Here is a 16,119-nt window from a genome sequence, read left to right on the forward strand (position 1 = left end):
GTCATAAACTGCACAAAGCCCAGGGCTGGGTACCAGGGTGAGGAGGCTGGGCAGGCGAACCTCCAGGCTTGGGGTGCTAGGTGGAGCGGGGGAGCCTAGCCCAGCTTCCGACCTCCTCTGTAGCATAGGATTCCTGGGGGAGAAACCCCAATTTAGGCTTTGTGTTCCAGAACCAGGACACCCCCTCCCATGTTCTGCCCCTGGTGCCCATTGTCCTAACAAGACTGTCCAAGATGCTGTTTCCCCGGGCCCCATCCATACAATTCTTCCCTCCCAGATTCGGGAACTGGTCCCAGAGTCCCAGGCTTACATGGACCTCCTGGCGTTTGAGAGGAAACTAGACCAGACCATCATGAGAAAGCGGGTGGACATCCAGGAGGCGCTGAAAAGACCCATGAAGGTGTTTTGGGGGTTAGAGGGCTCAATGTCCTGTTCCTAGATGGAGGTGGAGGAGGGAGGAGGGGAGACACTGCCCCCCAAGTCTTGCTCTCTATTTTCAACAGCAAAAGCGGAAGCTGCGTCTTTATATCTCCAATACGTTTAACCCCGCCAAGCCGGATGCCGAGGACTCGGATGGCAGCATCGCCTCCTGGGAACTGCGGGTGGAGGGGAAGCTCCTGGATGATGTACGTCTAGGCCCAGGTCTTTGGGTGTCCTGGTGGGGATGGGCAGAGGGGACCAGCACGATATTCGGGATCAGGGAACCAGCCCTGACTGGGCAAAGAGGCCTACTGCCAACTGCCAGCCTCACACTCCCAGATCATGCCTTGGTGGGCCTGTCCATCCCTGTCCTGTCTCCAAGGCCTCTGTCCTGTCCCCATGGTCCTTGTACTTCTCCCACAGCCCAGCAAGCAGAAGCGGAAGTTCTCATCCTTCTTCAAGAGTTTGGTCATTGAGTTGGACAAAGACCTTTATGGCCCTGACAACCACCTAGTAGAAGTAAGACCCTAACTCATTTATTTGCCTGTGAGCAGTCTCTGTCCCAAATGCAGAAACGCCAGCCCAGAGCCCCACATGACCCTGACCCCCCAGCCTGGTGTTCCCCCTCACAGTGGCACCGGACACCTACCACGCAGGAGACAGATGGCTTCCAAGTGAAGAGGCCAGGTGACCTGAGTGTACGCTGCACGCTGCTCCTCATGCTGGACTACCAGGTGAGGACCTGCCATGTGTGAACAGGCACTGGGCACCTGCAGCCTCTGCTTCTCCAGGGCACAGTTCATGGAGCAAACCCACATCAAGCTGCCCAGCCCCCTCTCGTACCCCCCTCCCTTGCCCTGTTCTCACAGCCACCTTCTCCCAGCCCCCCCAGTTCAAACTGGACCCCCGCTTGGCCCGTCTGCTGGGACTGCACACACAGAGCCGGTCGGCCATTGTCCAGGCCCTCTGGCAGTACGTGAAGACCAACAGGCTACAGGACTCACATGACAAGGAATACATCAACGGGGACAAGTACTTCCAGCAGGTACCAGCTGAACCCTGCAGGGATGGGAACCCACAAGGCCGAGTTAAAAGGGATTCGAGTCTTGGCACCTGGAATCCAGGTCCACATTCCAGATTCATTCCTTGTATTGTATGGTAGTGGTGGGAGTGTTAACAGTCAAGAAATTGCTAACAGGGGGCCGGAGAGATAGCATGGAGGTAAGGCGTTTGCCTTGCATGCAGGTCGGTGGTTTTATTCCTGGCATCCCATATGATATGGTCCCCTGAGCCTGCCAGGGGCGATTTCTGAGCATAGAGCCAGGAGGAACCCCTGAGTGCTGCTGTGTGTGACCCAAAAACCAAAAAAAAAGAAAAAGAAAAAAAATTGCTAACAGCTATCCCTGCTAACTTCTGGGGCTGCTGGATCAGGAAAGGCCCATTTCCATGAAGGCTTGAGAGTGAAGTGAGAAACTTCTCTCATTGACTTGGTGAATAAAATTAACTTTCAAAGAATTCGGCAGGGCTGGAGACTTGAGACACTAGGGAAGGAGCTGTCCTGCACATAACCTAGTTTGTTTTGATCCCCAGCACTGCATAGGGTCCCCTAAGCTGGGAGTGACTCCTGACCAGAGAGCCAGGAATGGTGGTGCTGGCTGCGGCCACACTGGGCACAGAGATAAGGAGTGGCAAGGCCAGTGAGTGTTTATTGCATGCTTAGGCACCAGTGCACGCTCTCTTTCCAGGTTAAGGGAGCCTGGCACGTACAGGTGCTGAAGCCTGTGGGGTTGCTGGCCTGCTCTGGACCAGCCATGGTGGGTAGGAAGGCAGGATGGCCTCTCCTGTTCAATTACTTCAGCACTAAGGATTAGACAGTTTCTGGCTTCCTGTAGCTGGTCAGGAATGGAAGGCTCCATAATGGTGGTCAAGCTCTTATCCAACACAGATCTCTCCTTTGGCTTCAGATTTTCGACTGTCCCCGATTGAAGTTTTCTGAGATCCCCCAGCGCCTCACTGCTCTGCTCCTACCCCCTGACCCAATTGTCATTAACCATGTCATCAGGTGAGGTCCTTGACATGATGGCCCAGCAAAGTACTGATGTCCCTGCCTGTCCTTCCTCTGTCCTCGCTTCTCCCATCCCCATGTTGTCCTAGAAAGGCCTTTGTGGGACAGCGTGAACCCCAAGGGCTGGCCTTTCCCACAGCGTGGACCCGTCAGACCAGAAGAAGACTGCATGTTACGACATCGATGTGGAGGTGGAAGAGCCACTCAAGGGGCAGATGAGCAGCTTCCTCCTGTCCACGGCCAACCAGCAGGAGATCAGTGCCCTGGACAGTAAGGTGGGGCCACAGCCCAGAGCTAGAAGGGACTACGGACACATGACAAAGGCAGGGTGCCCTGGGGACTAGCCTGCGGAGGACCAGCAGCCTCGGACCTCCTCTCCCAAAATCCCCCTGGACAGCGCCTGTTTCTACCTGTAGATCCATGAGACCATCGAGTCCATAAACCAGCTCAAGACCCAGAGGGATTTCATGCTGAGCTTCTCCAGGGACCCCAAAGGTTACATCCAGGACCTGCTCCGCTCCCAGAGCCGGGACCTCAAGGTGACAGGGACAGGGACCCTGGGTGAGAGATGAGGTGATCGATCTGACAGAAATGGGGAACCCATACCAACATCCCACTCCTTGCTCCCAGGTCATGACAGATGTTGCAGGCAACCCAGAGGAGGAGCGCAGGGCCGAGTTCTACCACCAACCCTGGTCCCAGGAAGCTGTCAGTCGCTACTTCTACTGCAAGGTAGGAAAGGCCCTTGGCAAAGCCCGTTCCTCTAGGGCCGGCTTCCTGGCACTCACCAGCAGCTCTGTCTGCTCTCTCCTGCTCTGATATCTCTAGATCCAGCAGCGCAGGCAGGAGCTGGAGCAGTCACTTGTTGTACGAAACACCTAGGAGCCTGTGAAGGAGCACCGAGAATCCAGCACTGCTATCCCCCTCTATCCTGGCAGCCACGGGAAGATGGGATTAAAGGTCATTCATCCAGTAGGAGCTGTGTGGTCATTGGCAGCAGAGAAGGAAAGGAGGGAGGGGCAGGCAGTGGGTCTCCCGGGGAAACAACCACAGCCCTTCCAAGGCTGCCCTGACTTCATTTCTCTAGACCCAAGCACAGTTCAGCAGAAATCGTGTTTAATAACGTTTTCTTATTAAAAAAAAAAAAATACAGCCACGAGCTCTCCGTCCTTCTGTCCATGCAAGTGTCCTACCTGCTGGTGCTAGGTACTGTTGGCCTGTTCCTGATCAAACAGGGCCATGGCCAGCTGTGCACGCCCGCCCAGCCCCTCCAGGTTGCTGAGACGGCAGCGGTGATACAGTTCCTCACTCAGCCGTGGGCTGCACTCTCGAACTGAGAACTTTTGCACTAGCCCTGGCTCCACGGCCCGGAAGAGGTGGAGCCCTGAGAAGCGGAGAAAAACATCCATCACCTCTAGCCCCTCCAGGGCTTCCTCCTCCTCCTGGCCCGCCAGCTCCGCGGCCAGCCGGGCACGAGCAGCCAGGTAGTCAACGTTGTAGAAGCAGCCCTCAGCTGATGCCTGGCGGTCAAACCTGCCCCCCACAGGGGCACCCCGGGCAGGGTCGGCACCAGGAGGGGAGGGGGCGTCTGGTGACCTCTGGGGTGCCAGGGCAGGGTTGAACTCCTGAAAGTGGAGTGGGAAGAAGGCCTGCCAGCCCGAGATGGCATTCATCCGGCAGCGGTTGAGGACTTCGGGACTCGGCCGGGTCCGGACAGTGGTGAGGAAGAAGAGGGTGTCCACGGGGTGTTTCTTGGAGACCACGTCCATGAGGCGTACTTGGGAGGGGGCCTCTGCACGCACAGCCAGCCAGGCCAGCCTTGTCCCTGGGTACCTGCGCTCAAGCTTCGCAGCAGTTGCCTTCACATCAAGAAAGGGATCTGGGGCCCCGCGGCCCCCTTCCCGTGGCCCATACACCAGTAAGAGAGTGAGCAGCACATGCTCTCGTGGCTCCAGGACTCTGGCTGCAAAGGCCTCCAGGAAAGCCAGGGCGGCCGCCGCCTCAGCCCCCAGCAGTGGCAGCACTAGCTGCACCCGGGTGGCCTCAGTAACGTAGGGCATGGGCAAGATTTCCACCCGACTTAGGGGCCGCAGCAGGCTGACTCTGCGGGCGAGAGGCCGCCGATGCCCACGCTGTGTCACGGCCTCCAGCAGCAGGTCCAGTGTGTACTCCATGCCCCGAGTTGGGTCGAAGCGCCGGTAGCCATTGAGCAGCCGCTGTTTCTGAAAGCGCAGGCGGGGCTGGTAGCGCTGGTTCAGTTGCTCCAAGGCTGTTTCCACTATATTGCCCACGTCAGCCCTGGTGGCCCCCTGCAGAGGGCACTTGGGAGCACCATCTGCACAGGAGAATGTATGCTGCTCTGTGAAGTAGTCCCAGCCCAGCACCTCGAAGCGAGAGTGTGGCCTGAAGGGGGCCGGGAGGCCAACGGGCCAGCTCAGTCCTGCTTCCCCTTCTGGGGTCAGGGCAGTCAGGTTCCGGATTTGAGCCTGGGAATTGGAGAGGAGAGAATCAGGGTCTTGCAGGTGCTGGTCATCTGCCCAGACCTCAACCCTGACTGGAACTGGCATAGCAACAAGCAGGAATTTATATCCTTCCAGCCACAGGATTCTCCTCCTCTGCAGAAGAATCTCATGCCCTCTAGCATGCACACCTGAATGCCCACCAATGCCTAGAGGCCTTCCTCTGTTCCAGAGCACTGGGGTCAGTCCCTCTGTGACTCTGAGTGTCATTGGGCCTCTTTAACAAGGCACCATGTCATGGATAGCTCAGCTATTCTGGCAAACACGAGACAGCCTTGCCTTGCCTGCAGGATCCTTGGGCAGAAGAGCAGCCCTGAGCAGTAGTACCAACTCCTGATACCAGCCCCATGGGCACACACACCTGAACCCCTCTGGCCCCTCACCTGCAGTTGCTTGATCTCGCTATATGTCCGCTCCAGCTCCAGAGCACTGAAGCGTTTGTGGAGACGGTACATGAGAGTTCCCTCGGAGACAGGATGCACAGCAAAGGCGCTGAGGAAAGCCGAACTCCCTTCCTTCTCAGGATCCCTGTTTTTGGCCAGTTCAAACGAGCGGTACTGCTGCCCCTGGAGAAATGGATTGAGTCATCAATGGTGCAGTGCTTCCCGTGTACACTACAACCCCACTCAGAATGCACATGCATTTTTGCTGCAGTTCTAGGCATACATGGACACCTGACCCTGCTTTCACTATTTTATTTTGCTTTGTAATTTGGGGCCCATGCTTAATCCTTATTCCTGATGGGGCTTGGGGGAATCCTACATCCTCTGTGCAGGGGATCAACAGGGATTAGCCATGTGCAAGCAAATGCTTTCTCTTCTGTATTATCACTCTGGCTTCACCACCAGACTTTGAGAAATCACTTGAGGGAGGTGAGGAAAGACACTCCCCCAAAGGAATCCCAAGGCTTCTCTGTAAGCCTATCAGAAACCAATCCCCTCCCCTCTTCTTTCATCCGTGGCTCAGGGCTGTTACCTCCCAAGACAGGTCCCTGTGAGCTGTGATACATGGAACAGGACTAGGGTTTGGAGAGGCAGTTGGGAGAGCTGGCTAGGGCCCTTCTCTAGAAGCTTTTCTTTTGCTCCTCTAACCAGATGAGTCTGTAGTAGCTGGCCTGAAGATTCCACTTGTCACCACAAACTGACTGGACCATTACCTGGTGCTGTGAGACACAGCCGATGCCCAGAGAGTCGATGAGGCAACGACCTAGCCACTCATCAGGGCGGGCACTGAGGATGTCCCCTCGGCAGCCATCCAAGTGTGGCCTCAAGCGGAGCAGGAGGCTCCGGGACAGGAGGTAGCCAAAGCCCCCATGGCAGTAGCGGGCCTGCTCGCCTGCCCCAATGAACTCCTCGGAACGGCCCAGGTACAGGTCGTGGTTGATGCTGAGGTGGCCGGCAAGGGCTGCCAGGCGCTGGGCTTGCACATATGTGTCATCCTGCATGATGAAGAACCAGTCATAGTCGGCCCCGAAGTGGGTGTGGAGGTAGCGTAGGGTCTCAGACATGAGCCAGGCTGGTCTCTCGTCTCCATGGGACACCACCTGCATGCCGGCTGGGACCCGGGGCCCTCGTTGCCCAGTGAAGTAGAGCAACCGAGGGAAGTGGTGGGCCACTGTGCGGTTCACAGCCACGGCCAGCGTGGATAGCGTAGCCCGGGAGGTGAGCACTGCCACCAACAACCGTTCCCGAGATCCCAGCTCGGTCTGGATGTAGCGAGTCCTGTGGAAACCAGTGTGGACCATACATCAGTGCTGCTCACTGGGCACACACCATTCCCTCATAACCCTTGTAATGAGGGAGCCCAGCCTAGGCACAGGCATATCGTGCAGTGAGTGACCTAGGCTGAGGGAAGCAAAAGATGAGCCTCGATCTGGGTGAGTGGTCCCAGAGAGTTGACACTGAGGTGAAGAAAGGAAGGGCTGGGCAATTCTTGTTCTATTCAAGAACATATGATGATGATGATAATGGTGATGATTTAACAATAATGCATGAGGGGACAATAATGCAAAGAGCGGATATTTAGGAACAAACTGGTATGAAGACAAAGAACTGGGCCAGCGACGGCACTCAGAGGTAGACCATATCCTCTGCAGATATGAGACCCTGGGTTCAACACTCAGCATACCAAACATACAATCCCCTAAAGAACCAAATGCTCTCCATAGAGCTGGACACCTCCACTTGTGAAGGCTAAGTCCAAGATTCAGGGTGTGAGAAAACACGCACATGTGAGGTCTCACCTGAGCACCTTCTTGTATGGTTTATTGGGGTCCCTATAATAAGGGACAATCTGCGGCTCGAAGTCTTCATTGCTTTGGTCAAGCCGAGATCTCGCAGCGGGATTCTGTGGCCCTCCTTGCTCCCCCACGGCCTCCTCACAGGGATCTTGTCCATCACCCTGGATCCAGGAAACCCGCAGGAGGCTCAGGCTGCACCCCAGAGACAGCCCAAGGATGAGGGGTAGTGCTGGGCGCAGCAGAACCAATAGGGTATTCAGGCGCATGGCGGCCGGCCCTGCCACGTGGAGCCTCGAAACCACAGCTCGAGGGCAGCAGGGCTGGCAGCGCCAGGTCAGCAAGAGGGGTGCGGCTTCACATAGGGGTTCTGGGGCTCATGACAGTGGTGTCCGGGCTTGGCAGGTCTTGAGAGATCCACGCAGACTTCAGCAAGGTCCAGGCCAACTAGGGAGCAGGCAGATACCAGCATCAATTCCTGTCTTCCAGCAAAAGGGTAACGAAACAAAACTGAGCCCTAGAGACCAAGAGACAGCAGCACGGTATAAAGAATGGGTAGGCGCCAGGGAAAGGGGAGAGAAAGAAGCAAATGATCCGACAAAACATCCTAAACAGAGGAGCCACCTCCCATCTTTCCCAGAATACCTGGCTGGGTACCTTACCCGGAGTGCTGCAAGAGGGAAGAGCTCCCAGTCCTCCTTGGACTTTTCCACACTTTGCAAAGCTGCCAAACACTGCCGGAGGAGGGACCCCTCCTCAGACTCAGGGGCTGCCAGCACCTCACATGGACCTTGTGGCAGCACCCCCGAGGTGGGCAGACGGCGTGATTCAGCACTGGCACCTCCCCAGGTTCCCCGCGTCGGGGATCGGGGCACCAGCCCAGCATGCAGCAAAAGGCCGGGTGGTCGAGAACGTGGGGAGGGGGCCAAGTGGGGGCCCGCGGCGCCCCAATTCTACCCCTCGGCCATCCAAGACCTCTCGAGACAGACACCTCAGGAGCCGGGCGCAAGGCAGGTCTGGGCTGTCAAAGGTCCGAAAAAGGGAACCGGGTGGCCCAGCTGTGTCACGCCTGCTGACTAGGTGCCAGGAAGGAAACTTTCGGCCGCCCCGATCGGGCGAGACCCCGAATCTCCAGCTGCCAGCGCCGAGAGAGCCGGGATGCGTTTGGGGGTGCAGGGTACCCCAGTCCGGCTCGGCCCAGTGAGGAAGGCTCCTGCAAGTGTTGGGCTCGGGCTCTGCAAGCGGATAACGGGAGAGGAGCCGGGGCAGGGCGTGGGGATGTAGAGGGGACCCGCTCCTTTTTCTTGGGAGCAGGGAGAGCAGAGAATTCGGGGTGTGGGGGGGAGACAGACCCCAGAAGCAGGCCAGGAGCCAGCTCCGCCGCTGATGCCGCTCTGCCACCTCACAGGCCGGCGCGCGCCCCTTCCTCTTCCGCCCCCAGTCCGCCTGTCTCTATGGTAACCGCATCCGGCCCTTCTAGCCGCCGCCGCCTCCTCTCGGTGGGCGGCCGCTCCCGCGCACGCGCACGCGCATGTCTGAGACGACAGGTCAGCCAGCCAGCCAGCCAGGCAGCCAGGCCAGTCCCGAGCACCCGCCGGGATGCTGAACCTGTGCATCCAAAGTGGCCCAGACTGGCAGTAAGATCCAACCTAACTCCATTTGCTCATGAGAAGGGCATAAATGCAGTTCTTCTTGTCAATAGAGTGTGCCTTGGCTGCCCCTAAGGCAAAACCGACTTTTTTCAGTGGGCTTCGGAACCCCCTGGTTCTGATTCTAGCTATAGTTTTTAGAAATGTTGAGTGTTTCCGGACAGCCGGTGTCCTGAGTAAAGAGGTGAAAGAAGATCTGGGTATGGTCCGGAGCTGAGACTCCTGGGGACAGGCATTAAATACACAGCGACAAATCAAGAATTGAAGCTGTGGGGGGAGATCTCAAACTGTCATAAGCATTGCTATGAAAATGAATAAATAAATAAATAAATAATAAATACGGTCCAGGGGAAGCATACTATGGCAAGAATTAAACTTGGAATTTGGAGGTGCTACGACCTAAAGAGTCACAATCCAAACAAAATGTGAACTTACATTTTCTATGAAGCAGATATTACTCTAGTACCAAAAGCAGAGAGGGGTGGGGCAGAGAGATAGCATGGAGGTAGGGCATTTGCCTTGCATGCAGAAGGACAGTGGTTCGAATACCGGCATCCCATATGGTCCCCCAAGCCTGAAAGGAGCGATTTCTGAGTGTAGAGCGGGAATAACCCCTGAGCGCTGCCGGGTGTGAAACCCCCCCCCCAAAAAAAAACAAATACAAAAACAATACCCTTGATGAATACCAATGCAAAGATCCTCAACAAAACACTAGCAAACAATACAAACAAAACATGGGAGAGGGCTTTTCCAGAAAATGGGTAGGACAGAGAAGGTCCTGTAAGAGGAAGGGGCTCATAAAAAAAAAAAAAAAAAGATAATAGGTTGGATGAGAAAGACAAAATACTCAAGATTTTTGTGCATGTGCAAACACAGGAGAGATAGAGCATGGGTTAAGGATTAAGGGTTAAGGTGTTTGCCTTGCATAAGCCCAATCCAAGTTCCACCCATGTCACCATATACAGTTTCCCCAAACTCTACTAGGAGTGATCATTGAACACCCAGAGTATGATGTAAGCACTGTTGGATATTGCTCAAACAAAGTCAAAAAGCTGATGCCATGGATTGAACCTGGATCTCTTACATGCAAGGCAAATGTCCAGCTACTGTACATCTATCTCTGGCCCCCACCCCTTCTACTTTTGAATCCTATCTCCCCCCTGTTCACCTAGGTAAGATGAATTCAGCATAGAGCATGCCCGTCCTGCATAGATCCTGTCAGCAGCAGGATCCACTAGAGTAAAATAAGAGTGACAGTTGGAGGCTTCTATTAGGGGTCCTCAAACTTTTTAAACAGGGGGCCAGTTCACTGTCCCTCAGACCATTGGAGGGTCTGACTATAGTAAAAACAAAACTTATGAACGAATTCTTATGCACACTGCATATATCTTATTTTGCAGTGAAGAAACAAAACAGATACAAATACAATATGTGGCCCGCGGGCCAAAGTTTGAGGACCACTGTTTGGACCCAGAACTCAGATCCCCTCTCCCTCACAGTGCCACTTCACAGACACCTAGGAATTTGAGACACATACTTGCCTCATTCACTGAAACTGAGTCCCTGATTGTAACTTTCCATCAGAACCTGTAAGCTCTTGGATTAGCCTTATTTGGGGGCAGCTGGTTATTGCAGATGCTACCTGGTATCCAGACTGAACACTCTCCAAAGGGAAAGACAATCCTCAGAAGGCTTCTAAGTCCTTGTGAATACCTGCCTTCCTCCCAAGATTTTCTGATCTTGGGTTTCTGAGCTCAGTAGCCAGAAGCCAAAAGGTCATCTTCACTTGGTGGAAGGTTATAAACTAAAAGAATAAATAAAAGTTATAAATCAAGGAAGGGTCCATACTGGGAGTTAGATGCTTCTAGAAAGCAGACTGAGTCAAGTTTTTGAGCCATATATGGTTGTGTTCAGGCTCTGTGTTACTCCTGGCTCTGCACTCAGGTGACCATGTGCAGAGCTGGCATAAACCCAGGGTCGGCTGCATCAAAGGCAAGCACCCTACTCCCTGTATTATCTCTTTGACCCCAGGTTTTATTTGTATAGGGACTACACCCAGTAATACTGAAGGTCAACAGGGCATCTACAGAGATTTCACTCTTTTTCAATTAGGTTGCTATTCTTGTACCATCTTTTATTTGCAGGGAGTTAGGGTTGTTTGGCCATTTGGTCATACTCTGGGCTTCCTCTTGGCTCCGTCCTCAAGAATCACTCCTTGGGGGCTTAAAAGACCATATGTGATGCCAGGATTTGCTGCAAGCATCTTGCCTTCGATATCTTCCTTCTGTCATAGCGCATTTCAATTCCTACCAGCTCTGTTTTGAATTTCCTTAATTATAAATGGTTCAAGATACATACTGAGCCTTGCAGCCCCTTCTCAAGTACAAAGTTCCTAGGTAGTTCCATATTGAAATATGTCCTGCCCTACACTTTATATTTTGTTTGAAAAAGATTTTGTATGGGGTTTGAGTTACCCCAGGTAGTGCTCAAGGGTTACTCCAGGGTGTGTCTTTTGTTAGTGCATGGGGACCATACTGTGCCAGCATAGGTTGTACCAGAGTTTGCCACACGCAAATCAAGTTCTCCCTCTCCAGCCTATACTATATCTCTCCAACACTGATTCTCCAATTTAGCCAGTCCTCTCCTCCTACCTCTCAATCCACATGTCCCTCTCTCCCTCCTGGATTCCTGGCTCTTTTAATCCCTTTGTTTGTTTTTTGGGCCACACCCAGTGGCACTCAGGGGTTACTCCTGGCTCTGTGCTCAGAAATCGCTCCTGGCAGACTCAGGAGACCATATGGCTTACTGGGAATTGAACCCAGGTCTGTCCTAGGTTGGCCGCGTGTAAGGCAAACTACTGTGCTATCGCTCTGGTCCCATTTTTTCCCCATTTCTTCTCCCCACGTCCCTGATCTGTTTCTGTAAGAGATCTGAGCTCCAGAATGAGAATGGCATAATATGCATATGGTCAACATGCTCTTGAAGCAGCTAATGCTGTGATGAGACCATCCGGCAATGGCTAATGCACAGGGAATCCTGGATGTGATTGGCTGCTATGAGGCTAGCTAGAAATAACGGGTGAGTCTTTCTTTGGCACTGGAATCATTTAGCCTCAAATCCTGGCACAGTCTCTTACTGGAACTATTTTTACTAACCTTTGGGACTATGTTTCTCATCTGTTAAATGTTCCAGGGGTGTGAGTGGGACAAACACAATGATATAAATAAGAGGCTGAGAAAGCTCGATCTCTGTAACCTGTCTAGAATTTACATTTATTTCACCAAGAAAAGGAAGCTGTTTACAGGATGTTAGGTACGTGGATGGGTAATTTTATGTAATCCACAATTACTGACAACTACTTAACCTAAGCTTTTTAGCCACACCTATCAGTACTCAGGAATTACTCCTGGCTCTATGCTCAAGGATCACTTCTGGTAGTGCCAGGGATCAAATCTGAACCGGCTGTTTTTCGTTTGTTTATGTTTTTGTTTTTGGGGGGGAGTTTTGGGCCACACCCAGTGATGCTCAGGGGTTACTTCTGACTATGCACTCAGAAATTGCTCCTGGCTTGGGGGACCATATGGGATGCCGGGGGATTGAACCAAGGTCTGAACTAGGCTAGCGTGGGCAAGGCAAATGCCTTACCGCTTGCATCATCAATCTGGCCCCTGGAGCTGGGGGATTGAACTGAAGTCTGTCCTAGGCTAGCGTGGGCAAGGCAGATGCCTTACCACTTGCGCCACCACTCTGGCCCCTGGACTGGATGCCTTTTTTTTTTTTTTTTTGGTTTTTGGGTCACACCCAGCAGTGCTCAGGGGTTACTCCTGGCTCTACACTCAGAAATCACTCCTGGCAGGCTCAGGGATGCCTGGATTGGAACCACTATCCTTCTGCATGCAAGGCAAACACCTTACCTTCATGCTATCTCTCTGGCCCCAACTGGCTGCCTTTTAAGATAAGTGTCTTACCCCTTGATACTATCTTTTTGGCCCCAAGATCTACTTTTGCTACATAAAGGCTGGGGGCTTTACCTAAAAAAACCCAAAAACTCCCAGGTGCATCAGTTGTCAGTCTGAAAACTCTTAAGCCTTCTCAGAGTGGGGTGGGAAGCCTCTCACTCCAACTCCCCACTGATAGAAGCCCCAACAGCCATGTAAATGGTCTAACTTCACAGCTTCACAACTAATCTAGGAAAAGATGCCAAGTTGATGAAACTCACATGTACAACAGTCTTTGGGCTGAAAACTTGAGCCTCTGTGAGAGTGAAATGAGCTGAGAATCAACCCAATTCTACAGATTCCGAATGTCCTGAAGTGTGTGGTCACAATTCTGACAGTGCAGGACCAGAGCAATAGCAGGTAGGGCATTTGCCTTGCAGCCGATCCTGGTGTGATCCTGGGCATTCCATAAGGTCCCCTGAGCCTGCCAGGAGTGATTTTTGTTTGTTTTTGTTTTTTTGGGGGGGCAGACCCTGTGGTACTCAACAGTTGCTCCTGGCTCTGCACTCAGAAATAGCTCCTGGCAAGCTCAAGGGGCCATATTGGATGCTAGGGATCTAATTCGGGTTGGTCTGGGTCAAATGCCTGCAAGGCAAACGCCCTACCCATGTGCTATTGCTCCAGCCCCAGGAATGATTTCTGCAGGGCACAAAGCCAGAAATAATCCCTGAGCACTACTAAGTGTGGTCCCAAAACAAACAAACAACCCCCTCCCAAAAACAACATAACAGGGCCCGGAGAGATAGCACAGCGGCGTTTGCCTTGCAAGCAGCCGATCCAGGACCAAAGGTGGTTGGTTCGAATCCCGGTGTCCCATATGGTCCCCTGTGCCTGCCAGGAGCTATTTCTGAGCAGACAGCCAGGAGTAACCCCTGAGCACTGCCGGGTGTGACCCAAAAACCAAAAAAAAAAAAAAAAAAAACAACAACAAACAAACAAAAAAACCCAACATAACAATTCTGACTATAAATACAGAAAACTAGATGAGAAAGCAGCATGGGAGCCCACTAAGCTCAATAAGCAAAAACAATAACAGGAAAGCTCAACTTGCACAAACAGCTCAAAGTAAATCCTCAATGACTTTAATAACATTGTTAAGCATTGTGAGATATGATAATTTTCAAAATGTTCATTTTTTTTAAATGTCTGATTCCTTTTTATTTATTTATTTATTTTTATTATTATTATTATTATTTTGGTTTTTGGGCCACACCCAGCAGTGCTCAGGGGTTACTCCTGGCTGTCTGCTCAGAAATAGCTCCTGGCAGGCAAGGGGGACCATGTGGGACACCGGGATTTGAACCAACCACCTTTGGTCCTGGATCGGCTGCTTGCCTTGCTGTGCTATCTCTCTGGGCCCCAAAATGTTCATTTTATTGAAATATTTTTATAATTATACTAGCCAATTTGTTGTGACAAGTAATATAAAATTATTTTGTGCCTGCTAAGGGTGCCTTGGAGTGGATGGAAAACTGGGAGCAATGGTGAAGATCATGCAGATGGTGGGAATGGTGCCACAACATTGAATACCCAAGCAACTTTGTAAACCACCTCGTTTGAATAAAGTTAGAAAAAAAGGATGGGGCTTTGCAACTTTAGCCAACTATTATCTTTATTTTCTTTTTCTTTTTTTTTTTTTTTTTTGGGTTTTTGGGCCACACCCGGTAACGCTCAGGGGTTACTCCTGGCTATGTGCTCAGAAGTTGCTCCTGGCTTGGGGGACCATATGGGACACCGGGAGATCGAACCGCAGTCCGTCCAAGGCTAGCGCAGGCAAGGCAGGCACCTTACCTTCAGCGCCACCGCCCGGCCCCTTTATTTTCTTTTTCTAAAAAAGAAAACTTGCCAGTAACAAATATTCAATGTTTGTTAAATGCATTAAATGAAGCAATCTTTTTATTTGTTTTTGTTTTGGGGGGGCCACACCCAGTGGTGCTCAGGGGTTACTTCTGGCTCTGCGCTCAGAAATCACTCCTGGCAGCCTTGGAGGACCATATGGGATGCCAGGGATAGAACCCAGGCCCGTCCTGAGTTGGCCGCATGCAAGGCAAAAGTCCTACCACCGTGCTATCACTCCGGCCCCTAAATGAAGCAATCTTTATAATGCATACTGAGGCAAAACTTCTAGAAAGAAACCTGGTAGAAGTCAATTGCTTTAATTAATTAACTAAAAGCAATTTACCAAAAAAAAAGCAATTTACAACCTTATGAGGTAAGTGCTACTATCAGTTTCATTTCCCAAAAGAGAGTGTTAGGTATTTTATCAAGTTATGATTTACCACATACCATGACAGCAGAATTGGAGCTTCAAAGCATTCCAGCCCCAAAACCCATCTTTAGTAAGTAGTTTATACTATGTCAAGCAAGAGTATTTCTAGATTTTCAGCAGCACCTAGGTACAAACCTCATATGGAACAAAACTGGTTGATGGTGATGATGTTGTGGGGTCATGGAAATATAAGTGAGTTCTGAGCACTGCCAGGTATGGCTCTAAAACAAAAACAAACCCCCTCCCTCCCAAAAATTGGAGGCTGGAGTGACAATACAGTGGATAGGGTGCTTGCTTTACTGAATTTGAACCCCAGCACTCTATACTCTATATAGTTCCTCAAACAACACCAGGATTGATATCTGAGTAGAGCTAGACAGAAGCCCTCATCATAGCGGGTGTGCTCCCCCCAAACTCCATGAAATTGATGGTGGGTGTTCTAGAAACATGTATGTTCAAAGACATGCAGATAAAAATGGGCTTGTTTAAAATTCAAGTAATTTAGAGTCTCTGGGAATCAAGTGTGAGAAAGGAAAATAATTCTACTCCGGGGGGAAGAAATGAGCACATCCTTTGAAGGGTTGTGCAGGTAACTTTGGAAATTATGCTCAGGACTGGCGCCACATTTCCTCCCCGCAGCAGCGTCACGGATGGTGATGCTCCACTGAACAGAGCCACAGGGGCTGCCCAGGCCGACTCAAGCCTTCCAAGTGCACACGTGAGATTGAAAACGTGGGGGAAGAAAGTCTGTTTTTTAAACAGTAGATCTCCTGGGGCAGGTAATGGGAAAAGGCAGATGCTTCAATCATGATTAAACTTAGTTTATAAAAGGGAGCTTACTTTTTTTCTTTCGGAGCTCTTCGCACCAAATTAACTGCGGCTTCCAGGGAAACCTAAGTAAGCGAGGAGGCTAAGCGACCCAAGTTCAAAACCAACAATTGGCCTCTGATCAAAATCCTGATC

At 51.7% G+C, this 16,119-nt stretch overlaps 2 protein-coding genes across 3 annotated transcripts in view; one reads left to right on the forward strand and one right to left on the reverse strand.

Moving 5' to 3' along the window:
* Positions 1-3,637, forward strand: part of SMARCD3 (SWI/SNF related, matrix associated, actin dependent regulator of chromatin, subfamily d, member 3) — a 29,208-nt gene extending 25,571 nt beyond the window's left edge. For both annotated transcript variants that reach the window (XM_049777903.1, XM_049777902.1), the window contains 10 exons: positions 278-400; positions 504-626; positions 844-939; positions 1,053-1,154; positions 1,304-1,465; positions 2,385-2,482; positions 2,625-2,760; positions 2,902-3,024; positions 3,116-3,217; positions 3,314-3,637. In XM_049777903.1, coding sequence (XP_049633860.1) covers positions 278-400; positions 504-626; positions 844-939; positions 1,053-1,154; positions 1,304-1,465; positions 2,385-2,482; positions 2,625-2,760; positions 2,902-3,024; positions 3,116-3,217; positions 3,314-3,367 — 1,119 coding nt within the window. In that variant the 3' untranslated portion in view covers positions 3,368-3,637. The remainder of the gene's footprint in view (positions 1-277; positions 401-503; positions 627-843; positions 940-1,052; positions 1,155-1,303; positions 1,466-2,384; positions 2,483-2,624; positions 2,761-2,901; positions 3,025-3,115; positions 3,218-3,313) is intronic.
* Positions 3,596-7,692, reverse strand: CHPF2 (chondroitin polymerizing factor 2). Its single transcript, XM_049777832.1, has 4 exons — positions 7,247-7,692; positions 6,161-6,725; positions 5,388-5,570; positions 3,596-4,971 (listed from the first exon to the last, which is right to left on the reverse strand). The coding sequence occupies exons 1-4, from the start codon at positions 7,507-7,509 to the stop codon at positions 3,688-3,690; spliced, it is 2,295 nt and encodes a 764-aa protein (XP_049633789.1). The 5' UTR covers positions 7,510-7,692; the 3' UTR covers positions 3,596-3,687.
* Between the last annotated feature and the right edge of the window lie 8,427 nt (positions 7,693-16,119).

The sequence above is a fragment of the Suncus etruscus genome, chromosome 1 (assembly GCF_024139225.1).
Source record: "Suncus etruscus isolate mSunEtr1 chromosome 1, mSunEtr1.pri.cur, whole genome shotgun sequence".
Lineage (NCBI taxonomy): Eukaryota > Metazoa > Chordata > Mammalia > Eulipotyphla > Soricidae > Suncus > Suncus etruscus.